The following is a 19131-nucleotide window of genomic DNA, read 5'->3' as shown; positions in this document are numbered from 1 at the left end:
GGGTCTTGCGAAGTCTATATCAGCGCCACGCCAGCAGGAGAATGACGCAACACCACCCGGAGAGCAGCAGTCATTACGGCAGTCGCAACCAAGTGGCAAGGACACAACGAAGGGTGGGCAGGATGAAAACGCCGCGGACAACTGCGATGACGACTTCATCAAAGTTATAAACAAGCTCAAGCGACCCGGAAGGGAACCGCCAGCCAGATACACTAAAACCAAACGAACATCTCAAGGAGGTCAGGATTCGTCCAAGATCCAAGACACCGGTGGGAGAGTGGAAACTTGAAAAATTAGGCTACCTAGAGAAGACACTGGAAATTAAACGTAAGGACGTCACTCTCAAATACTTTCCAAAGTCGAATACCATATCCTTACGCACAGACTCGAAGGAGGTCCTCCAGAAAATATGGAAAAACTACACCTACGAGAATGCGAAAGGAGAAAAAATTGAAATCAGCACGTACCAAGCCTACTGGAAGAAACATATTAGAGGAGTCTATTATGACGCCGATATAACAGGAGAGGCAGAATCCCTTATTGACCTCGTCGATTCCAAACAAGTCCCAGTGGTGGCAGCAAGACGCATGGGCAATACCAAGACGGTAGCGATCACCTTTGAAGGAGAGAAACTGCCTCGATCCATACTATTCAACACGTACCACGCTCCACTGTACCCGTTCAAGCCCAAAACGATAGTCTGCGCGAATTACCACCGTACGGGACACAAGCCAGACATTTGTGTTCAAAACCCTGTCTGCGCCAGATACGGAAGGACACATCCAAGAGAAGGAATGGACACGGACACGAGCAAAAGCGAATGCCCGGATCCCAAGACTTACTGTCAACAATGCAAAAAGGAAGGCCATCTCGCTACGGATAAGAATTGCGCAACGAGAATAGAGAATAACAGGGAGATGAGAGCATCCATTCAGGCAATGAAAGCACAAGCTCGATCATCGCAGGTTGGAGCTCGTATCGACGCTGTAGCAGACCCGTCAAGTAACCAGACAACAGCTCCTGCAGCAAAAACTGCGACGCCGCAGACAACGGTTCCCGGCGAAAACCCAAGCCCAACTTCATTGGCAAGCTCCTACGCCAACGTCTTGTGTAGGAGCCTGGCAGAAGCAGAAAAGAAATCAATTCGCGCAGAATTGCAAGCTCTGAAAGGAACTCTACAAGCATTTGTTGTTCAACAAGAACAATGGAGAGTGCAACTCCAGCAGCAGCAACAGATGCTCCAGCAAATGCAGCAACAGCAGCAACAGACACAAAACTTCATTCAAAAGTTCTTCGGAGGAGCACTCTTCGAACTTAAGGCTACCGCATCCCCGTAGATGATCAAGGTCGTGCAATGGAATTGCCGAGCTTCGGGCGGCGGAGCTCAACGCGCGGTTTCATGCAAGATCACAAGATCGTCCGGACGTTCTGCTGATGCAGGAAACTAACACGACCCTTACATGTATCAGAAGATACGCAGTGTGCTCAACGCCCACTATCACGGACAAGAAGGGAGGCGCACCAGGAAAATCGACGATCTTCATAAGCCATGCCTGTCCACATCACCAAATCGATCTCTCGGTGGTGCAATGACGAGCAAGAAGTCGTCGCATAACGAACAGAGATCGAAAAGAAGGCTATTATACTAGTGTCGGCCTATTATAGACTGAACAGGAAAACGAAACCTTCGGATTTCTGGAATGGCTGGATTGCCCATCTGCACGAGACATATCCAAAAGATCAAAAGCTATACTGTGGGAATTTTAACCTTCAGCACGTAGCGTGGGGCTACAGGAAGAGTTCCAAGGCAGGCAAGGAACTTTATGAGGAGATGACGCAGCACGGCATGACGCCAATGAAAAAGGAAGGCGTAAAGACGCACGCGAACCGGTCTGCGGCCTAAACGTCAGGATACGTCTCCGGATCTGACATGGACAAATAACAAATTTGTGAAACTACAAAAGTACAAATGCAGTCCAGACGCATGAGGCAGCGATCACCTCCCGATTTTTGTGGAGATGTCACTAACTAAAAAAAGAAAGGGCGAGAATAACAAAAGAGTCACGCGGACAGTTAACTGGGACGAGTACAGAAGAGCACTCACAGACACCCTCAAGATCGCCACCATAATCAAGGAGGTAGACGAGGATATTCCGGTACCCGATCTCTATCTTCTAAGGTTGTGGGCAAAGCGGCTGCAAGCACTTCAAGCGTACAGGAAGGTACCCAAAACGGTGTACGGCCGCAGAAAGGTTACCAGAATAACGATCGAAGCCAGGTATTATTGCGAAACGACTAGAGCGCCAACGATGGCTAGACTACAGCGCCTCTCTCTCGGAGAAAACGTCCATAACTGCGTTATGGGCAACCTGCAGAGCCATGATGGGCAAAAAGAAGAATAAAAAAGCTCCCCAGGCCATGGCGCTTTGTGCGAACAAGACAGAAGAAGAAATAGCGAAAGAAGCCGGAAATCTTTTTTTCCCCGCAGCATAGCCACTGCCAAGGCACGGGATGCTACGAACGTGAAATGCTGGCTCCTGACGACAGAATGGATTCACCATTCACTAAAGGCGAATTCCAAACAGCCCTCACAAGCGGCAAACAGCGGAGAGCACCCGGTCACGACAAAGATACAGTACAAATGCTCAGGAACCTGCCGGAGGAAATGAAGGAGGCCCTCCTTGAAAAAATCAACGAAGTGTGGGAACGTGGGGAGATTCCCACCGAATGGAAACATTCAATAGTTATACCAATCCCGAAAACGGGTCAAGATCACACAGTCCTTGCCAACCACAGGCCCATCTCGTTAACGCCATGTGTTTGTAAACTCATGGAACGTATGGTCCTCGACAGGCTCAACTGGTACCTGGAAATGAACACCAAAGCTTTCCACCCTGCCCAAACCGGCTTTCGAGCCAACATGGGTACACAGGAAAACTTGTTCCTTATTTCAAGAAATATGTCCAAGACAGATACAAAGACCATTGTAGCAGTCGACGTTCGAAAGGCAATCGATTCCGTACCCCATGCTTCAGTCATCAGAGAGGCGATAAAGTTGGGAGTACACGGCCGGGCACTCAACTTTATTAAATCGTTTCTCGAAAACCGAACATACTCCATTCGCTACGGAGCGGCGAGAAACGGAGTCGGTGTACCGCAGGGCTCCGTCCTATCACCCGTCCTCTTTAACATAGCTATGGCCAATTTACCGAAGCTCCTTCACAAGATCCCCAACCTGAAATTCACAGTGTACGCAGATGACGTGACGATCTGGACTGCCCACGGAGACCTAACGACGCAGTAATCCACCTTACAGAGCTGACTCGATGTTGTCGATTCCCATCTCAAGAGGTTGGTCTTTGAGCGTCATCAGAAAAGACCACGTATACGGTGGTGGCCTCAAGAAAACAAACAATAGCGGGCGTCAATTATAGGATCATTCTGTCGCTAGATGGGAAACGTATCCAACCCTCAGAGACCATCAAAATCCTCGGATTCACATTTGAGGACACCGGCGGCGTAGTGGAGTGGATCAATGTAACACAGAAACGTTGCCACGCGGCGCTGTACGAAAAGAGTTTATTAGATCGACCCCACTTGGAATTACTCAAATAACTAACCTGAAGCATAAAACGGCGTGAACATGGCATGCAGGTCGGTTCGTGCCCCAACGGGGAAGTGAAAAATGGAATTGTTGCAGATGGTACTCCCACAATGAAAACGGAAACGTCACTTGGCCCTTAACCCTAAGGTAGCAGTCCAGAACGAGCACTACGGAGACTGGCTGATCATAGTATTCACGCAAGTCGTCTGGCAGCAAGATCAGATCTATTTCAGACGCTTGCCATGATCAGATGTATTTGCTACTTTTGCCTATAAATGTTATTGCCAGGACCGACAGTGCATAGTCAGTATCTGATGATGCACCAGCTGACCAGGCGTTTTGTTTTAGAGTGTTGGAGGGCGAATGCCGAATATACCACTGTGCTAGAAATAGGCACTGGTGATTGACGCATTGGATACTGCCGAGCTTCTTCAATCAGAATGTGGAGCGATTATAACGTGAAAATAGCCAACATAACTAGAAGAAGGAACAACGGTAGGCGATTAGACGGCTTGACGCCCAGTGAGATGCGTACAAGAATGGTGCAGCCTTGCCTCAACAAGGATGTCGTTACCGACTTCAATGTTAAGGTGCGTCTCTACGTGCTTCCCTAGAACTCCGAGTCACAAACAGATGTATTCTTGTAGTGATATGATTGCAAAGGTTCAGAACGAAAATCGTTGACCAGGTATCTAGAGATGGTACAGCACTCTAAAAAAAGGGGTATCACTTTACACCTCTTTTTTATATATAATGCACCCCAAAACTTCAGTTCGACGTACAGCGCACTATATTCAAACAGACGGTCCTAAATTTTAGAAGAGGCTTGATAACGGTGCGATATAACTTATTCAATAGCTGAAATACCTATCACAGACCACAGAAACAAAAACACTGAGTTTTTGCAGTTACGCCAAGAAAGCCCCAATTATTTTTTTTTGTAGTCAGTAACACGTACGTTAGCTATTTTATTAAGTTGTACCACACGGCTATCAAGCCTCTGATGAAAGTGTGTACAGTCAGATCGACGTTAGTGCGCTGTTCGTCGAACTGAAGTTTTGGGGTGTCTTATATGAGACAAAGGGTGTGAGAATACACCCTTTGTTTGAGAGTGAGGCGAGACGACACAGAGTGTTTCAAGGAACAGTATAGGTAAAGAGCCTCATCCGACGTGATTACGTGACATGCCGAAAAGCTTACCGAAGAGTCTTGGGGTGTTGGAAACAAGTTAACTTCAATATTACAATTGGAACAGCAAATCATACGGTCTCTTCCGATCACTTCTCTCTCCTCAAAAGGAAGCGAGTTAATGTGTTACGTTCTTGGGGAGAAAGAAAAAAAATGTATATGTTCAGTGAACCAAAACGACCGCAGTGGTCTTTAGATCGGTGCACTTACACAGCAATAGTATAAGTAAGGAACAATAATATATATTACGTCGCTCAAGACAACCTTATAGAAAAACAAGACGCAAAAATTAAAATTAGTCAAATTCAGGTAATTCAAGATGCGGCAAAACTCACAGACCTATACAGGTATGTCGAGATTTAGAGTGGCGACACTTTTATAAACCGACCGGGTCCGAGAAAGTGGTAAAATGTTGCGTGGTCAGCGAAAATGTATAAAATAAAAACATGCATGTTCGATATAGCGAACATTGACATGTAATTTAACCTTACGGAGAAGCTGAGGCGAGTCAATAGCACTATTTGCATGCAACCTTATGAAGAACAAAACACATTCTTCTCACGCTACAAAATCTGGTTAAAAAGATGCTCTGGTTCAAAAATAACACAAAATAATCAAATTTATGGTGTTACGCATTATCTCTTTCCCCCAAAAAAGAATAAACTTCGAACCTCGAAAAAAGATTCTAATCGTGTGGTTGTCAGAACTGTGGTGCAACGCATCCCCAAAGTTCACAGTGTGCCAAAATATCACCAGCAAACAATAAACGTGCGTCGCTGTTTTTTCTCCCATGAAGTGTATTCCATGAAAACTAATAATGTGGCGCTATGTTCTCCTCGTTGTCGCTAATTTAAAGGGTAAGCTTAAGGGTGTAAAAACAACCTTAAAGGACCCGTGCAGTCCTATTTAAGCATCTACCTTTTTTGAGGTTTCCACGTCTCTTGTGGTGCGGGCAGCCTAGCAGGCAGGGAGAATAACTAAATATCAGCGGGTCATATTTCAACCGGACAACGCGGAAACCTCCTACTTCTATGGGGGCGCCCCGTGGTGTCGAACGCGCGCGGCATGTGACGAAATCGTGAGTTTGTTGGTCCTGACGTCAGCTGAGGAGATAGAACTGCCCGTTCCCGGACAGCTCACGCTCTTCGGCCTCACTTCCTTTCCCCGTCTTCCCCGTCTTCCCCACCCTCCCCACATTCCTCAGTCATCGCGGCAAAGGGAATCCTCTGGCACGGGAAACGTGGGAACAGAGGTGCAAGGACGTCGTGAAGAAGGATATTTTTGGAGTGTATTGTAATTTTAATTTGCCTATAACTTTTAAATTAAAGTGAGTTCCGGGAAAAGAAAAAAGTTCACTAAGTTACTGCGTTAACTGCGCTCAGGTTGGGTGCAAATAAAAAATCAATATAAAACGTCGTTGCGTGGGCCTCTAAGAGAAAAGCACCGGCTAGAATACCTGCCCCGCAATTGAGCTAAAAGTGTTGCGCAGCATACATTTACAAATACAAAGCTATTCCTAAGTATTTTATATATATATTATTATTTTTAGTTCAAGAACGGAGAGACGGTGGAACACTGCAATTACTTTTGCAAACCCTACAAGGACGGGTACTCCTACGATGAAAAGAAATATCCAGTTGGCACCAAGTGCATGGTAGGTTTTAGTAAATCTGCAGTACACGGCAACCAATTAGGTGAGTGATTAAAATGAATGGAAGACACTGGACATTATTTTCAATCCTTTTTGAGCTCGGCGATTTCAGCTAACCTTATTTTGTCAAGTATGTAGGTTGCTTAAGTTTAATTCCTACTAATGTTTGTTTGTTTTGTTTTTCTAAAACAGCTTGGTTGCATTTAAAGGTACGCGTGCTTTGTGGTATCGGCTAATATTACATGCGGTTAGGGGCAACATCGTACGCTAGCTAAATACCTCCAGTCGTGTTCCTAAATTCTTAAATTAATGGTTTAGTTGTGTCTTTTTCCCTTCCAGTTTTGAATGAAGTAATTATTATTAACTATAAACAGTAACTATAAACGTTCGCGCTTTTCTCAATGGCTTCAAAGTTGGACGTAAAAAAAGCGTCGGAGCTGCAGTTTGTAATGCTTATTATAATTTCATTGTTCGTGCACCATTAAGGAAGCATCAGTTTTATTAATGCACTACAAAGAAACGAATATAATTATTAAATATTTATTGAACTATGAGCGGAAGTTCCAGCGTTCTTTATAAGTCCGGTTATGGCAACGAGCTTTAGAAACGCAAACACCGATCTGCGAATATCTCGTAGCCCGTTGGTATGTCCCAAACAATTTCAAGTCATTTGGCCTGTGACAAATGAATTAAAACTGTTACTGCAGCTTTACACATGTTTTATTGTAAAAGGTTAATTTACAGGGATTAGTCATATAGAGAAGGTATGGAGGTGTTTGTCCCCTCATTTATTGTCCGACATGTCTTATGAATGCAGGGTTAATACGGCACCCTTTAAACTCTGATATAAACTATGTAGCTTTTAATAAGACAAACAAACACAAGTTTATCACCTGTCATGGCCTAGCTTCACATTGATCTACAGATATCTGACTGGAATTCGGTTGAAGGTGAACATTTAGAAATATAATATTTTCCACAAGGTAACCTACATTTTTAAATTTAAGTTACTTTTAAAACATATCTTCTGTTTCGAAAATACCTTGCATACTTGACAGCCAGTTAGATTGGTTGCCGTGGTCACCGAGAAATCGTTGGATATCATTAAATTGGATGTACGGATATTTTTTTTTTTCTAGAGCCATGTCTTTTAGTTTGTCTTTGGTAACAAATTCAAAGGCGCTACGTTATGAAGTGCAGCAAAAAATTACGTGTTTAATTTTACTTTTTGTTTCTGCAGTACGCCGGCAAAGTAAGCAAGTGCACAGAAGAGGGATGCCGCTATCCAAAAGATTCTGCAGACGATGACGAGAACGGAACAGAGAAGCCAGGGAAAGTGCCAAATGAGGAGGAAGAAAAAGAAAATGAGAAAAAAGAAGAGGAAGAGGAAAAGGAGGAGAAAAACGAAGAGGAAGAGAAAAATGATGAGAAAAACGAAGAGACAGATGAAGGGGAAACGCAAGGAGATGAGGGAAAAGGAGAAGGAAAAGAAGAAGGGGAACCGACAGGAGATGAGGACGAAAATGAAGGAAACGTTTCAGAGACGTGAGACACGAATAAATCAGACATTAGCCAAAACGCAACCGCCAGTGAAACGCCCGATTTTCTGCGATAGGTTGTTTCAATAAACAATGTGCGGCGTGTCTGCAAATCATGTTTCCTGCGTATTTGTATTACCCTTTAAACTCTGTGCAAACAAATTTGTGCTTTTAAAACCCTCGCCTTGTTTTCGCGAAGACATTATAATATATGAGTAGTACTAACAATTTGAGCAGAATGTGCGGCAACCAAAGTTTGCGAAGTGTAAATTTTCCACAATATTTGGTGAGCGGCGTTTGAAATGCTTAAGAATATGTCGTACACATCTGTCTACCTTCATTTGAGACTCCTACATAGGGAGTATTTACTGGCGGCCATAGCTGTGTGCACGACTGCTGACCGGAGGCTGATAGCGAGTTTCTACAATTAATTGGCAACGTGGATGAGACACCATCAAGGTTGTCGCTCATAGCAGCCTAATATTGTGAGCTCGGTTTGAGCATGCGCTCTACACAGTGGCCTCAAACATGGTGCCCAGTGAATAACTCCCCTACTTACGATCACGTTACACGCGTGTACCAAAGCGCTCGCCTAGAGACCGTGCTGGATTGCATTCAAGCCGAGAAATGGAGGGAGATCTCCTCCGCTCTGCTAAAGAGCCTGCATTACAGAGAGAGTTTCCAACTGCTCGATCGGGTCCTTGCGGTTCATGGGCTGCATTCTCAATACAAGCAGCGAGGAGGTGACGAAAGCGTTGATCATCTGCAAACGTCTGCGTCTTTCCTCCTACTTTCCCCCTCGCCACGCGCAACCGCAGCGCCCAATCGTCGCAGGAAGTGCCCGCCATTCAATCGCAAACATTGATCTACACGAGAGAGGGCTGGATGGAGCGTTGAGCAAACAGGTATGACGCCACAGGAAGTAAGCGGCTTGTCCCGAAAGTGAGTGCTTGACAGGCATTCGCCCTCAAACGAGCGGTGGTCCAAACAGTGTCCAAGGCGCTTGATTACGCCTCAACTTTCAGCAGACGATGTGTAAGGATGTTCGTGAGCACGAACTAGACCGAAAATATCACTAACTTAAAGCACGATTTCCTCTATAATTACGACCACGTCACCTGGAGCCTGCCTACGGGGAGCGCTGTCCCCTGATGGTCATAATATAGATTAGATTCGCCCCCCTAGTTGTTCAAGGTGGCTAAATTACTGCTAAAGCTGGTTAGGGTAATGGTCATGTGCGTGCCCGGCACGAGCACAATTTGCTGATGAATTGTTTTTTCTCGCCCCCCTATTTAGCGCATTAGCTCAGTTTGAGACTGTGTCCTACTGTCACCTTTTTTTTCTCTTCTGCGGGAACGCAGCTCGCTCTGAACCACGAGCATAACATAGAGAGCCTAGACTGAAAAGAGGGTCCATAGCACACCATGGGAAGCGTTTGTGATCACTGATCCCTACTGGAAGGGGATGGATGGCGCTTAGCCGCGTTCCCAGTCGGGCGCCAGTGAAGCCACTGGAAGTTCGATGCTTGCCCCGGAAGTGGAGTGTGTTCTGGGTTTTATAGTGCATTTAGTTAATGTTTTGGTTCACTTTTATTTTTGATTTGGTTTTAATAATCCCTTTTTATATTCAATCTTGAGGATGAGGCATCTGAATGTGATGCATGCACAATTAATCAACAAGAATCTAGAAATTCTCACACCCCAAATGACTTCCTAGAAGACTTCTCGCGCTTGCATGAGCTGTTATAGCGTAACAAGCAGAATCTCCTGAAACAACAAAAGCAATAGCCGTTTAATGCTCATCCTTCCGCTTCTTAACAACTTCCGTCTGCTTCCCGTCAAGCAAAGTTGGAGATGACAACCTATTACTGAGGGCCGACCTTTGGCTTCTGCTCACGCTGAAGGTGTCTGAACGTTTTACGACAAGCACCCTCGTGGCTTCGCTCGTAGCCTTGACTCGGCCCGAGCTGGCCGCACGCAGGCTATGGCTGGCTGTGGCTGTCCTCGATGTGCTCGATTGCGGATTGGCCTGCGATTTCAGTCCCCGAATCTCATGGTCTTTCCCCTTGACCTGCAGTGCAAGAGGACGGTTGTCTTGACCGAACCTTTCCATATGCTCACGCAGCTTGATCAGTTCTGAGCTTGTTTCTCCGGATGAACTTAATGACAGACGGCTTCAGGGGGGCTGCGGCTTGTCCGTGGCCTTTGACAGGTCCTTCTGTGAACTCTGGAGTTTCCAGGAGTTGTCTTCCTGCTCACACAAATGCACCTCTAGCTTCATGCACTTTCGCTTTAGAATGTCGTCTTCCTTCTTGTCCTGCGCCACGGCGGTTGTTTCCTTGCAGAGCAGGGCGAGCTTGTCGACCTGTCGGGTTTTCCGGAGGCACTCCTCTTACAGCCGCTTCCCCTTGGTCTTCAGGCTCCGATTTTCCACGCGAAACTGCACCACTTTGTTTTTGAGGGCGGTGGCCTCATGACGTAACTTCTCTGTACTGGCTTCCTGTCGCAGTTTGTCCGTCGTAACTCTAGCCGAAGCCGTGGCCGAACTGTTGGGCGTACGTCCACGAGTTTATCTGCCATTCTCAGTCCCATCCGACGAAGATTTGGAACGTCCATTGATCAGGGGTTTCGGCGACGACGAATTGCTGGAGCTTCGAGCCGCCGAAGCAGGTGCCTTAGTGTTTGTGCCGACACCGTTCATTGGATGCCAACCTTGGGACAACGACGACACGTTTGCTTTACGATTTCAACGCCCCGAAACAGCCGCCATTCTTTGACCGCTGTGTGTTAAAACGGCGGGGGTGTTACTTTAGCCGCCCGTTGGGCACATGTAGCGCCCCTGTACCATTCAACGAAAAATGGTATGTACTGCTGTCAGATGCTCACTAAGACGGCGAATCTGTCCACCTTCTACCTTACACTAGACGTCTTAGCTGATAGGTACACTGACCTCTGTGTCTTTTTGTAGACTAGGGGGAGGGGCGGCGTCAGCCACAATCAGGCCGTCAGAATGTGGCTGACTTAAGATATCGCTGTCGAAAGGCGGTGTCTCTACAGTACGTAGGTCTGACACTTTAAACGCCTCCGCGGTAACCTTGCTTGTGCTCTATTGGCTCTGTAGTGTCAGTTTGACACGGCGGCAGGGATAATTTGTGTGGCGTTAAGTGCTTCTGATTATGTAGATGAATATGAGCTGTTCGGTACCGAGAACTGGACACTGAAGCCTCTCCGAGTACTCTCGTTTTATAAATGTTCGCTGGCTTCCGGTGTTCGGAAGAAGCCTTACGAGTGGGCTGGTAGTGGTGCCTGTAGCCCAGGCCTTCGCGGTTTGAAGCAAAACCGAACACACTCCCGTGCTGGTAGTTGGAGAAGTGGTCTCGTTGTTTGGAATACCACGGTTCTTGTCTGTACGTGATTCACTGACACCAGTGAAGCTCAGTCAAGACTCGTCTTCAGGGAAGCGCCATTAGTCGCAGAGGATGGTGATATGGCGTCCTCTGTGGGTACCGGATACTAACCGTATCAACGTACGGCAATTGCGGGCTAAGTGGTTGTACTTGGCCCATCTGAAACAACCCCTCACAGCTCTCAGTCGGTATAGTTTCGTGTCGGAAGATATGTTGGTATTGCAGTCCTGCAATTGGTGTCCGATGTCGGTACAAAGTGGGCATGATCCGGGCTCCGGTGCGACCGATGCAGTCTGGAGGGCAATGAGCCACCGGAAGACTGTGCTAGGTGATTGAAGGGCGTGCTCCCCTTCGGTTCTCTTGTGGGTAGTAAGGTGAGGACTACTGACGTCCCCCTTGACGCTCTTCGCGACTCTCCTTTTAGATCCGAACAAACCTCCAGATGGCCGAAATTTCTGCTGTACCTGGGACGCCAATAGCGATGTGCATATCACCTGCTCCGGTCGGTGACTGCTTTTCTTCATGTTCCGCCTCAACAGAACAACAAGGTCGTTAGGGATCTATCTCACGAGGACACGCTTGAGAACAATCCCGTATTGAGTCGGTGGAACACCCAAATATTAAGGCAGCTTGTGCGGTACTGTATTGAATCATACAAATGTCGCAGCTGTGCGATGTTGTTGGCAACGACAGTAATTGATAGATGCGTTCGTCTAAAAGAATGCTGCGCCGTCCAAATCGTTCGATAAGAGCCTTTATGGCGAGGTTGCACCCTTCGTCCGAGAGCCTGACCCACTCGATTGCTTGTTTTGCCGGCCCGGTTAAACACGTCTGCAGATATTGTAATTCCTTGATACGTGGAAGGTCGACCTCGTCGTTAATCGTCGCTCGGAAGTGGTCCCAAAAGCCTTGCAGTCCCACAGGTTCCCCGAAAAGAAGGGTATCTGTAACTTCAGGACAGCGACGGTACGTCGTGTAAGGCGAGCGGGTGCGTGGGCCAGACCTCCTGTTTTGGAATAAACTTGATCCCGGTCACCCAGGGCTGTTCCGTTGTCTGATACTTAGGATGGACTGCTGGCGATGCGATTTCGAGCTAGAACTCAACGAACTCGGGTGCCGGTGTGACTGATGTTCATGTTGGACTCGAGCGTGCCAACAACCTCGTTCTCCAGGTCCTCGTCATCTACCAGGTCCTTGATCTCCTTGTCTAAATCTTTCGGCTGCGCTTCTTTTTGGAGAAGGAAAACGAGGTGTACTTGCTGGTCGGTGAAGTCGGGATCGGTGCCTCGCAGTAGATCGGACAGTGCGTTGAGGGTGCGGGTAAGGGCCGAACGGGTGACACCGCGCATTCTCTTCATACGGTCCATGGATGTTGGTTATAGTGGTGCAGATGGAGCGGTCCTTCAATATTTTCCGGGTTTCAGCACCAGTGTCTGAAGAGATGACTTGAACCGCTCCGTACCGCTCACATCCATTTTATATCTGAGGGACATCCTTGTAGGGCGCACAGGGGCCCAGGCGGGCAGCCCACACGGGGCCCCCTTCGTGGGGTTTACAGGAGGCATATCTGGGCAGCACTCATGGGTCACCCTTGTTCGGCCCACAGGGAGCCTAGGTCGGTAGTCCACGAGGGCTCCTCCAGTGGAGCCCACATTGGGCCTACGTGAACAGCCCATAACGATGTTCTGCCGGGAATGTCATGCCACTCGGGGTAATTTCGTCATTTCGGGGAAAATGTGAGATCAATTAAATCATGAGGGGGCTATTTAACGCTACTACCCAACCCCTAAATTTTGTCTGTCCGCCCGTCCGCCCGTTCTTCGTTAGATATACCTCCAGATATACCGGAGAAATCAATGTCACGTATTGTGACGACCCTACTTCTGGTCGTCAATGAGTCAGGTCGGCGGGCACTCACGCGCGCCGATGTACCTCCTTTGGATCTTGGTGTAGTCTCTATGTCTTGCAAGACAAGCTGATGGAGCCTTGAACTTGAAGGCCTCATTCACACAGCCGGCGTTTCTCCCATCCCGGCACCGTCGCGAGGGGCGTTCCCGGCAAGGGAGCGGATTTTCGGCCCGGTTTTCACCGGAAAGCTGCGCCGCACCGGGAGCCGGGCGACGTAGGCAGCTGCTCTACGGCACCAGCGTCCAGGCGGATGACGGAGTCGGCCCCCTTCGAAAGCCGACCAATCGCAAAATAGAAAAGTTTCGCTAAGTTTGAAAGATTTTTCATCTTTCGGTTGCCAACAGTCAGCCAACGCTTGCTGTTTTGCTTTTCTTGTTTCTTTTAAGGTGGGAATGGTTAACAGCAGACGTAAATCCTTAATTTACAAAAAGGAACGTGCGCGCTAATGTTCAGGCACAATTATCTCTTTATTGTGTAATTGAAGTTGAATAAATAAGCAATCCAATCCAATGCAATCATGCCGTCGCGGCCGCCGTCGCTCTGCTTGCGCGGCCTGTTCGGACATCCTGCCGTCGCGTCCCCGCCCCGGCGTGCTCCCGTGACGGTGCCGGGATGGGAGAGGCGCCGGCTCTGTGAATCAGGCCTAAAGGTCAGTCATCGTAGTCGGGCGGTGGCCCTCTCGTTTCCCTCGGTTCTTAACGTTCCGTTCTTCTTTTTCTCATTTTTTTTCCTTTTTCTTTCCCAATGTTAGAATGTACCTTCGTTTTATACGCACTGTTCCTCTTTTTTTAGAGCGCAGCTCTTAGGCGTCTTTTTTGGGCTTGAGCGGCATCGCCGTCGGCGTATTCGCGAGGTGCATTATGGGAAATGTCCCATAATGCACCGCGCAGAGACGTCACGTGATGTTTCGGCGTGGTGCCGAAAGTCACGAGTGACGCTTCGGCGCGCGCGCGGTGCATTAGTGGGAAGGTTGCACAATCCACCGCGCTGAAACGTCGCGGGACGACGCGCGGCTCGCCCGTGAAAGAAGGAGGAGGGGAAGAGGAGAGGGTACGGAGGAGTAGGATGGGCATATCCTCCTCTCAGTAGTCTCCCCTCCTCCTCCTCAAGAGCTGCGCTCTAAATCGGTGTTACAGAAAGTTGTAAACGTCTTTATTTTTTTTCGTTCACGCGCACCGAAAACATGGCTATCACAAAGCACGATGCGTCGCTAGACATGCACATCACACACACTCCAACAAAAAAAATAATTTTGCACGAAAATCATACTTTCTACGCTCTAGCACTTCCCAGGTCACAAACTGGACATACACATCCGTCTTAAAACTATTCAAAGCCAAACAAGATGGTAGCAATACGCGTAAAACGTGGATAGCGCGTACCGTAGCTGCTGGTGGCGTGACACAAAAACATGCACTCTACAAGAGATACCGACTAAGCACAATCTCCCAACAACTCAGGGTTTGCTACCCTCTCGCCTCGCAGTTCCGATGACCCCGCCGATCCAAGACTATACCGACGAATGAGGCCCCCGCTTCACCGCGAATGTGCCGAGCCGGAGGAACCAGCGGGCCCTCTTCACGTGAAATTTCCGCGGCGCGTTCCAATTCTTCCACCAGACACAGCACAGCATGTGCATTCATTCTACCCCGACCACCCACCGGGTGGTCTTTCTGTGATTCCCGTCCCCTGTGCACATTTTGATGAAGCTTCTTGGGTGGCGAAGGGAGAGAGTTACTTCTGTTTCCCACATTCGCGCCTATAGGCACCTCGACGTCAGGTTTCGCAGCAGCTTCCGCTCTACACCGTCGATGGCGGTTCGCATGAATAACTTTCTGTTGGCCATTTCTGGTGTCCTTGATTCTGAATGACTCCGAGGACGAGCGCTCCAAAACCCAAAATGCTACGTGCCGCCTAGCCTGCAGCTTCTTGGCAAGTCCTGTAGCACTGGCGAATTCAGAGACATAATTGTTTGCCACTGCAAATCTTGGAACGTCGGCCCCTCTGTCAAGCGTGCACTTCCTGCTTTCAGTATAATTGTCCAGCATCTAACGTTCCAACTTGTGAGCGATGGAGAGCCGGTGAAGCATCTCTTATCTGTAGTTTCCGGGAGTTCCACAGCTACCAGTCGGGGCTCAGTACAGGGCCAAATGCAACTTGGGGTGTCGACCATACATTAAAAAGAAGGGAGTCTGCTTCCGGATCTCGTGGCTGGCGGAGTTGAAGGCAGAAGAAACAAAAGGAACCCAGACGTCCCAATCCCCTCAAAATGCCACCGACAACTCCAAGAATAATCCTTTATGCAAGTTGTCGATCGAAAAATCACTCAACAATTATCAGAAATAACAAAAACGGGCAATATGTCTTAAAACATCCATATATGTATCACATCGCACAAAACCTACGCTGCATACAAGTGGAACTTTAAACTGCTACGCAGAAACAAAACTACGAAATAGGATTAAAACAGAATTCGATAGGAAACACCGGAGCACGCATTGCAAATACATCTCGCTTCCCCACCACTAGATCGAAAAAAGTCTGCACTGGATTCATGGCCAACATAAGCGCGAAACATTTTTCGCGACAAGTCCTATTGCCACGAAAAACGCAATGGACAATTAATGTTAGCTCGCATGCAGTAATAATAATAATAATAACCTCTATTTCCTCAGAAGAGCCGTGCCACCGAAGAAAGGCAACAGCCCGTACCAAGGAGGCCCGCGGTGCTGCGTGTAGTGAAGGGGATTATGTGATGATGTAATATACAAGATTAAAGTGACGATAATTATGATATGTGTGTTAGGCCTAACAGCATTCTTCGCGGTTATAGTGTTCGTGGTGCCTCCATGGGCTGCTTACTTCTAGCAGGCCGGTCTCGATTGCTGGAGTGAGCTCCTCGCGTGTCCGACTCGCGTGCCCGGTAATTCGCCGGTAATTAGGCCGGTCGGAAGCCGATCGGCCGAATTACCGGCGACACGGAGAATCCATCACCCCCGCGGGCGGGCTCCAGGGGTTGGCACCGGTGTTGGCAAAGCGGCGGTCTTTACGAAAGCGGGCCTTGGAGTCTTTCAGCTTGCGGTCCAGCTGGAAACTGAGCAGCCTGAGCACCATGTCGCTCGAAGACATGGTCTGTGCCACTGGTCCGGCTGGCTTTCTGACGATCGAAAAGACACGTCTTGCGCCCCAGTTGGCTTCTTCTTCCTTCCATGGCAGTAGATTGAACACTCTAAATTTACCTTGTAGAGCTTAAAACGGGAAGGACGAACGTACGCAAGTGATCTGTTTTAAATGATCTACGTTTATTATTTCAGCAAACACAGCCTATATCCTGACATGTAAAGTTCCAATAACACGTAATTAAGTGGCTCAGCACTGGCCTCAACAATAATTTGAGTGGAGTGAAAATTATTCAAATGGAGTGTTACTAAGTGAATTAATAACTACAGTAAAAATGATCGAACTAACTTTGAAGTTACTTTGATATTTTTTTATGGTAACAAGAAAGCACCTTGGTTTTGATTCCTGAGCGAAGTTCAGCTAGCCAAATATAAAGCCGCTCATATTTTCACAGAAATGCTTTAATTAGCCCCGAGACACAAGCGTCGCTGCGGTCGCCGCGCCCTAATTGGGTGAGGTGTACCGTGACGTCAGGGGGAGGACTCCGCTCTGCGATCTCGCATCGGCTCGCTTCCCAGCACCGGTTTCCTGGTTTGGCGTTCTGTGCCGCAAGCTCTTCTAGGAGCTGGACTTCGTTTACCCGATGTGCAATCGTCGAGTTAGGCCGATATTGACGTGCTTCCGTACATTTTATAAGCCTGTTTGTCCCTTTTGCCTTTAAAATTGGGTTACAAATCCCGAAAGACATCGGTGAAGGCAATTCTGCCGATGAACCTCCACGCCTGTCCACACGACAAAAGGCAATCTTGCGAAGGGTCGGTGAAGCGGTGGCGCTAGTGTTTCAGGCGTTGGAATTTTGTTCCTTGCATGTTCACTATTTAGGACGATATTACAGCCCGCTTTCAAGGCATTTGAAGTGGCATTTATATCATGGGCCTTTGGGTGGTCGTCAATTAGCTCGCGACCCCGACTCTGCGCTGCCACTCTGCATGCGCTGGTTCGCAGATGTATTAAAGCCCTGCATCTGATGATCTTTGAAATGCTCGTGGAACAGGGTTGTTTTACATAAAGCTTCTTCCTGAATTAATTATAAAGTTTATACACGTATGCAGGCATATTTCTTAGAAGATGCATAATTGCTAGAAATTAGTTTGTATGGTAGCACCAAAAACGGCCGAATTGTCCCCAGTTGCCTGTATGATATGTACTGAACTGCCCAAAATATGCACAGCAATAGTGCCGTAATTTGGAATGTTTATACTTTTCCCTGACATTCTTTATTCCGGCCTCGGGTATTCGGAAAATACACCGTTAAGTCTGAATTGTCACTTCCGATTAAACGAGACACTGCTGCAGGTCCCCAAAAGCTTCCTCAGCCTCCAAACTCCCTACAGCTGGACTCTCTGACAACAGAGGAAAACAGGAGTAAAAGCAAGCATTCCAACGTCTGTCCAGTGGTAGATGCAGCACTATAGTAGCAGAAAATGTGGAACCTGTGAAGTGCGACAGTCTGCGTGAGAAGAAAAGCTTCTGGTATTTTAGCTTCAGGACAATTCGATTTAAGTAAAATCTCAATTATAGGGCTTAAGGGACTAATAACGAGCTAGACACCTTCGCTTACGCTTGTTATACATTACCTGAGGGTTGATATAAACTAGTCCACAGATACAACCAGTATTGTCCATTGAAATACTATCCGAATTCAGCAAAGGTCAAATGAGAGCAATGTATATAATAAATGTTCCTTGTTTTTTTTACTTTGCCCCTGCGCTTGGGCTGTCTTACTTGTGATTCTCTCCCGTGGCCCAGACAGTATTTAGCATGTTGCTCGAGCACCATGCAGCTTTTCTGCTTCGGCGATCGTGCTTAAAAATAGAGATACAAAAAAAATAGTGCACATAACCTGCCAATTTATTCAGACCATCAGCAGCATTGATTGTGTGAGATGTTTGTCTATAGCAGGGGTGGCCAGGCTGACCCGTCCTAAGAGCCGCAAGCAAAGCCACGAAAATTCCAAGGGCCGCAGGGGGGGGGAGTCAAACTTTTGTTCAGAGGAATAACCGAAACTCGAACACTTTAAATCTATTCTAGTCAAAAGCTGTCCAACTGTACGTAAGGTAGCAGTAGCACGGGACTACCAAACAGCAACCTGTATTTTGATTTAAATCGCGTTTCCATTTCTCTTTTTGGATAAGTGCTCGCGTGGCCGGGAGGGAGACAGGGAAGTGGTGGATAGGGGGCGGGGGGGGGGGGGGGGGCGCGCTTTAACACGTGAAGAGCCGCATACAGCTCGCGAGCCGCAGCTTGGCCACTCCTAGTCTATAGTGATGCTCCTGCAATTGTGGCCATATTTCTTTATTTTCATATACCAGCAACACGTGAAGAGCCGCATACGGCTCGCGAGCCGCAGCTTGGCCACTCCTAGTCTATAGTGATGCTCCTGCAATTGTGGCCATATTTCTTTATTTTCATATACCAGCTGTGATTTATGCGTTGCTTGCCCTGTCAACTATGCTTAAAATGTTGGTTGAAGTTTCGCCTGTAGCTACAGGCCATACCTCAATAAAGGCACATAAAAAATTTACACTTCCTGCGAAAAACACGCAAAAAAAATTAAATAGAAACGAGCGCGCCGACACCTAGCGTCGTCACAGCTTCCACAGAACGAGAGGGGCGAGTCCGGGAAAAATTCTCTCCTCGCCGTCACTTCACCCCG

The 19131-nt window shown here is 47.7% G+C and overlaps 1 protein-coding gene and 1 pseudogene across 1 annotated transcript in view; one reads left to right on the top strand and one right to left on the bottom strand.

Moving 5' to 3' along the window:
- LOC8025582 (cilia- and flagella-associated protein 251) overlaps positions 1-8094 on the top strand; it is a 30354-nt gene extending 22260 nt beyond the window's left edge. Inside the window, exons 3-4 of the mRNA XM_002409469.4 lie at positions 6342-6446; positions 7684-8094. Coding sequence (XP_002409513.4) covers positions 6342-6446; positions 7684-7992 — 414 coding nt within the window. The 3' untranslated portion in view covers positions 7993-8094. The remainder of the gene's footprint in view (positions 1-6341; positions 6447-7683) is intronic.
- Positions 8095-9772: 1678 nt separating this feature from the next.
- Positions 9773-10596, bottom strand: LOC121836005 (annotated as a pseudogene).
- Between the last annotated feature and the right edge of the window lie 8535 nt (positions 10597-19131).

This window comes from Ixodes scapularis, unplaced genomic scaffold (genome assembly GCF_016920785.2).
Source record: "Ixodes scapularis isolate PalLabHiFi unplaced genomic scaffold, ASM1692078v2 PGA_scaffold1__304_contigs__length_218370807, whole genome shotgun sequence".
Taxonomy (NCBI): Eukaryota; Metazoa; Arthropoda; class Arachnida; order Ixodida; family Ixodidae; genus Ixodes; species Ixodes scapularis.
This window is presented reverse-complemented; position numbering and strand designations above follow the sequence as displayed.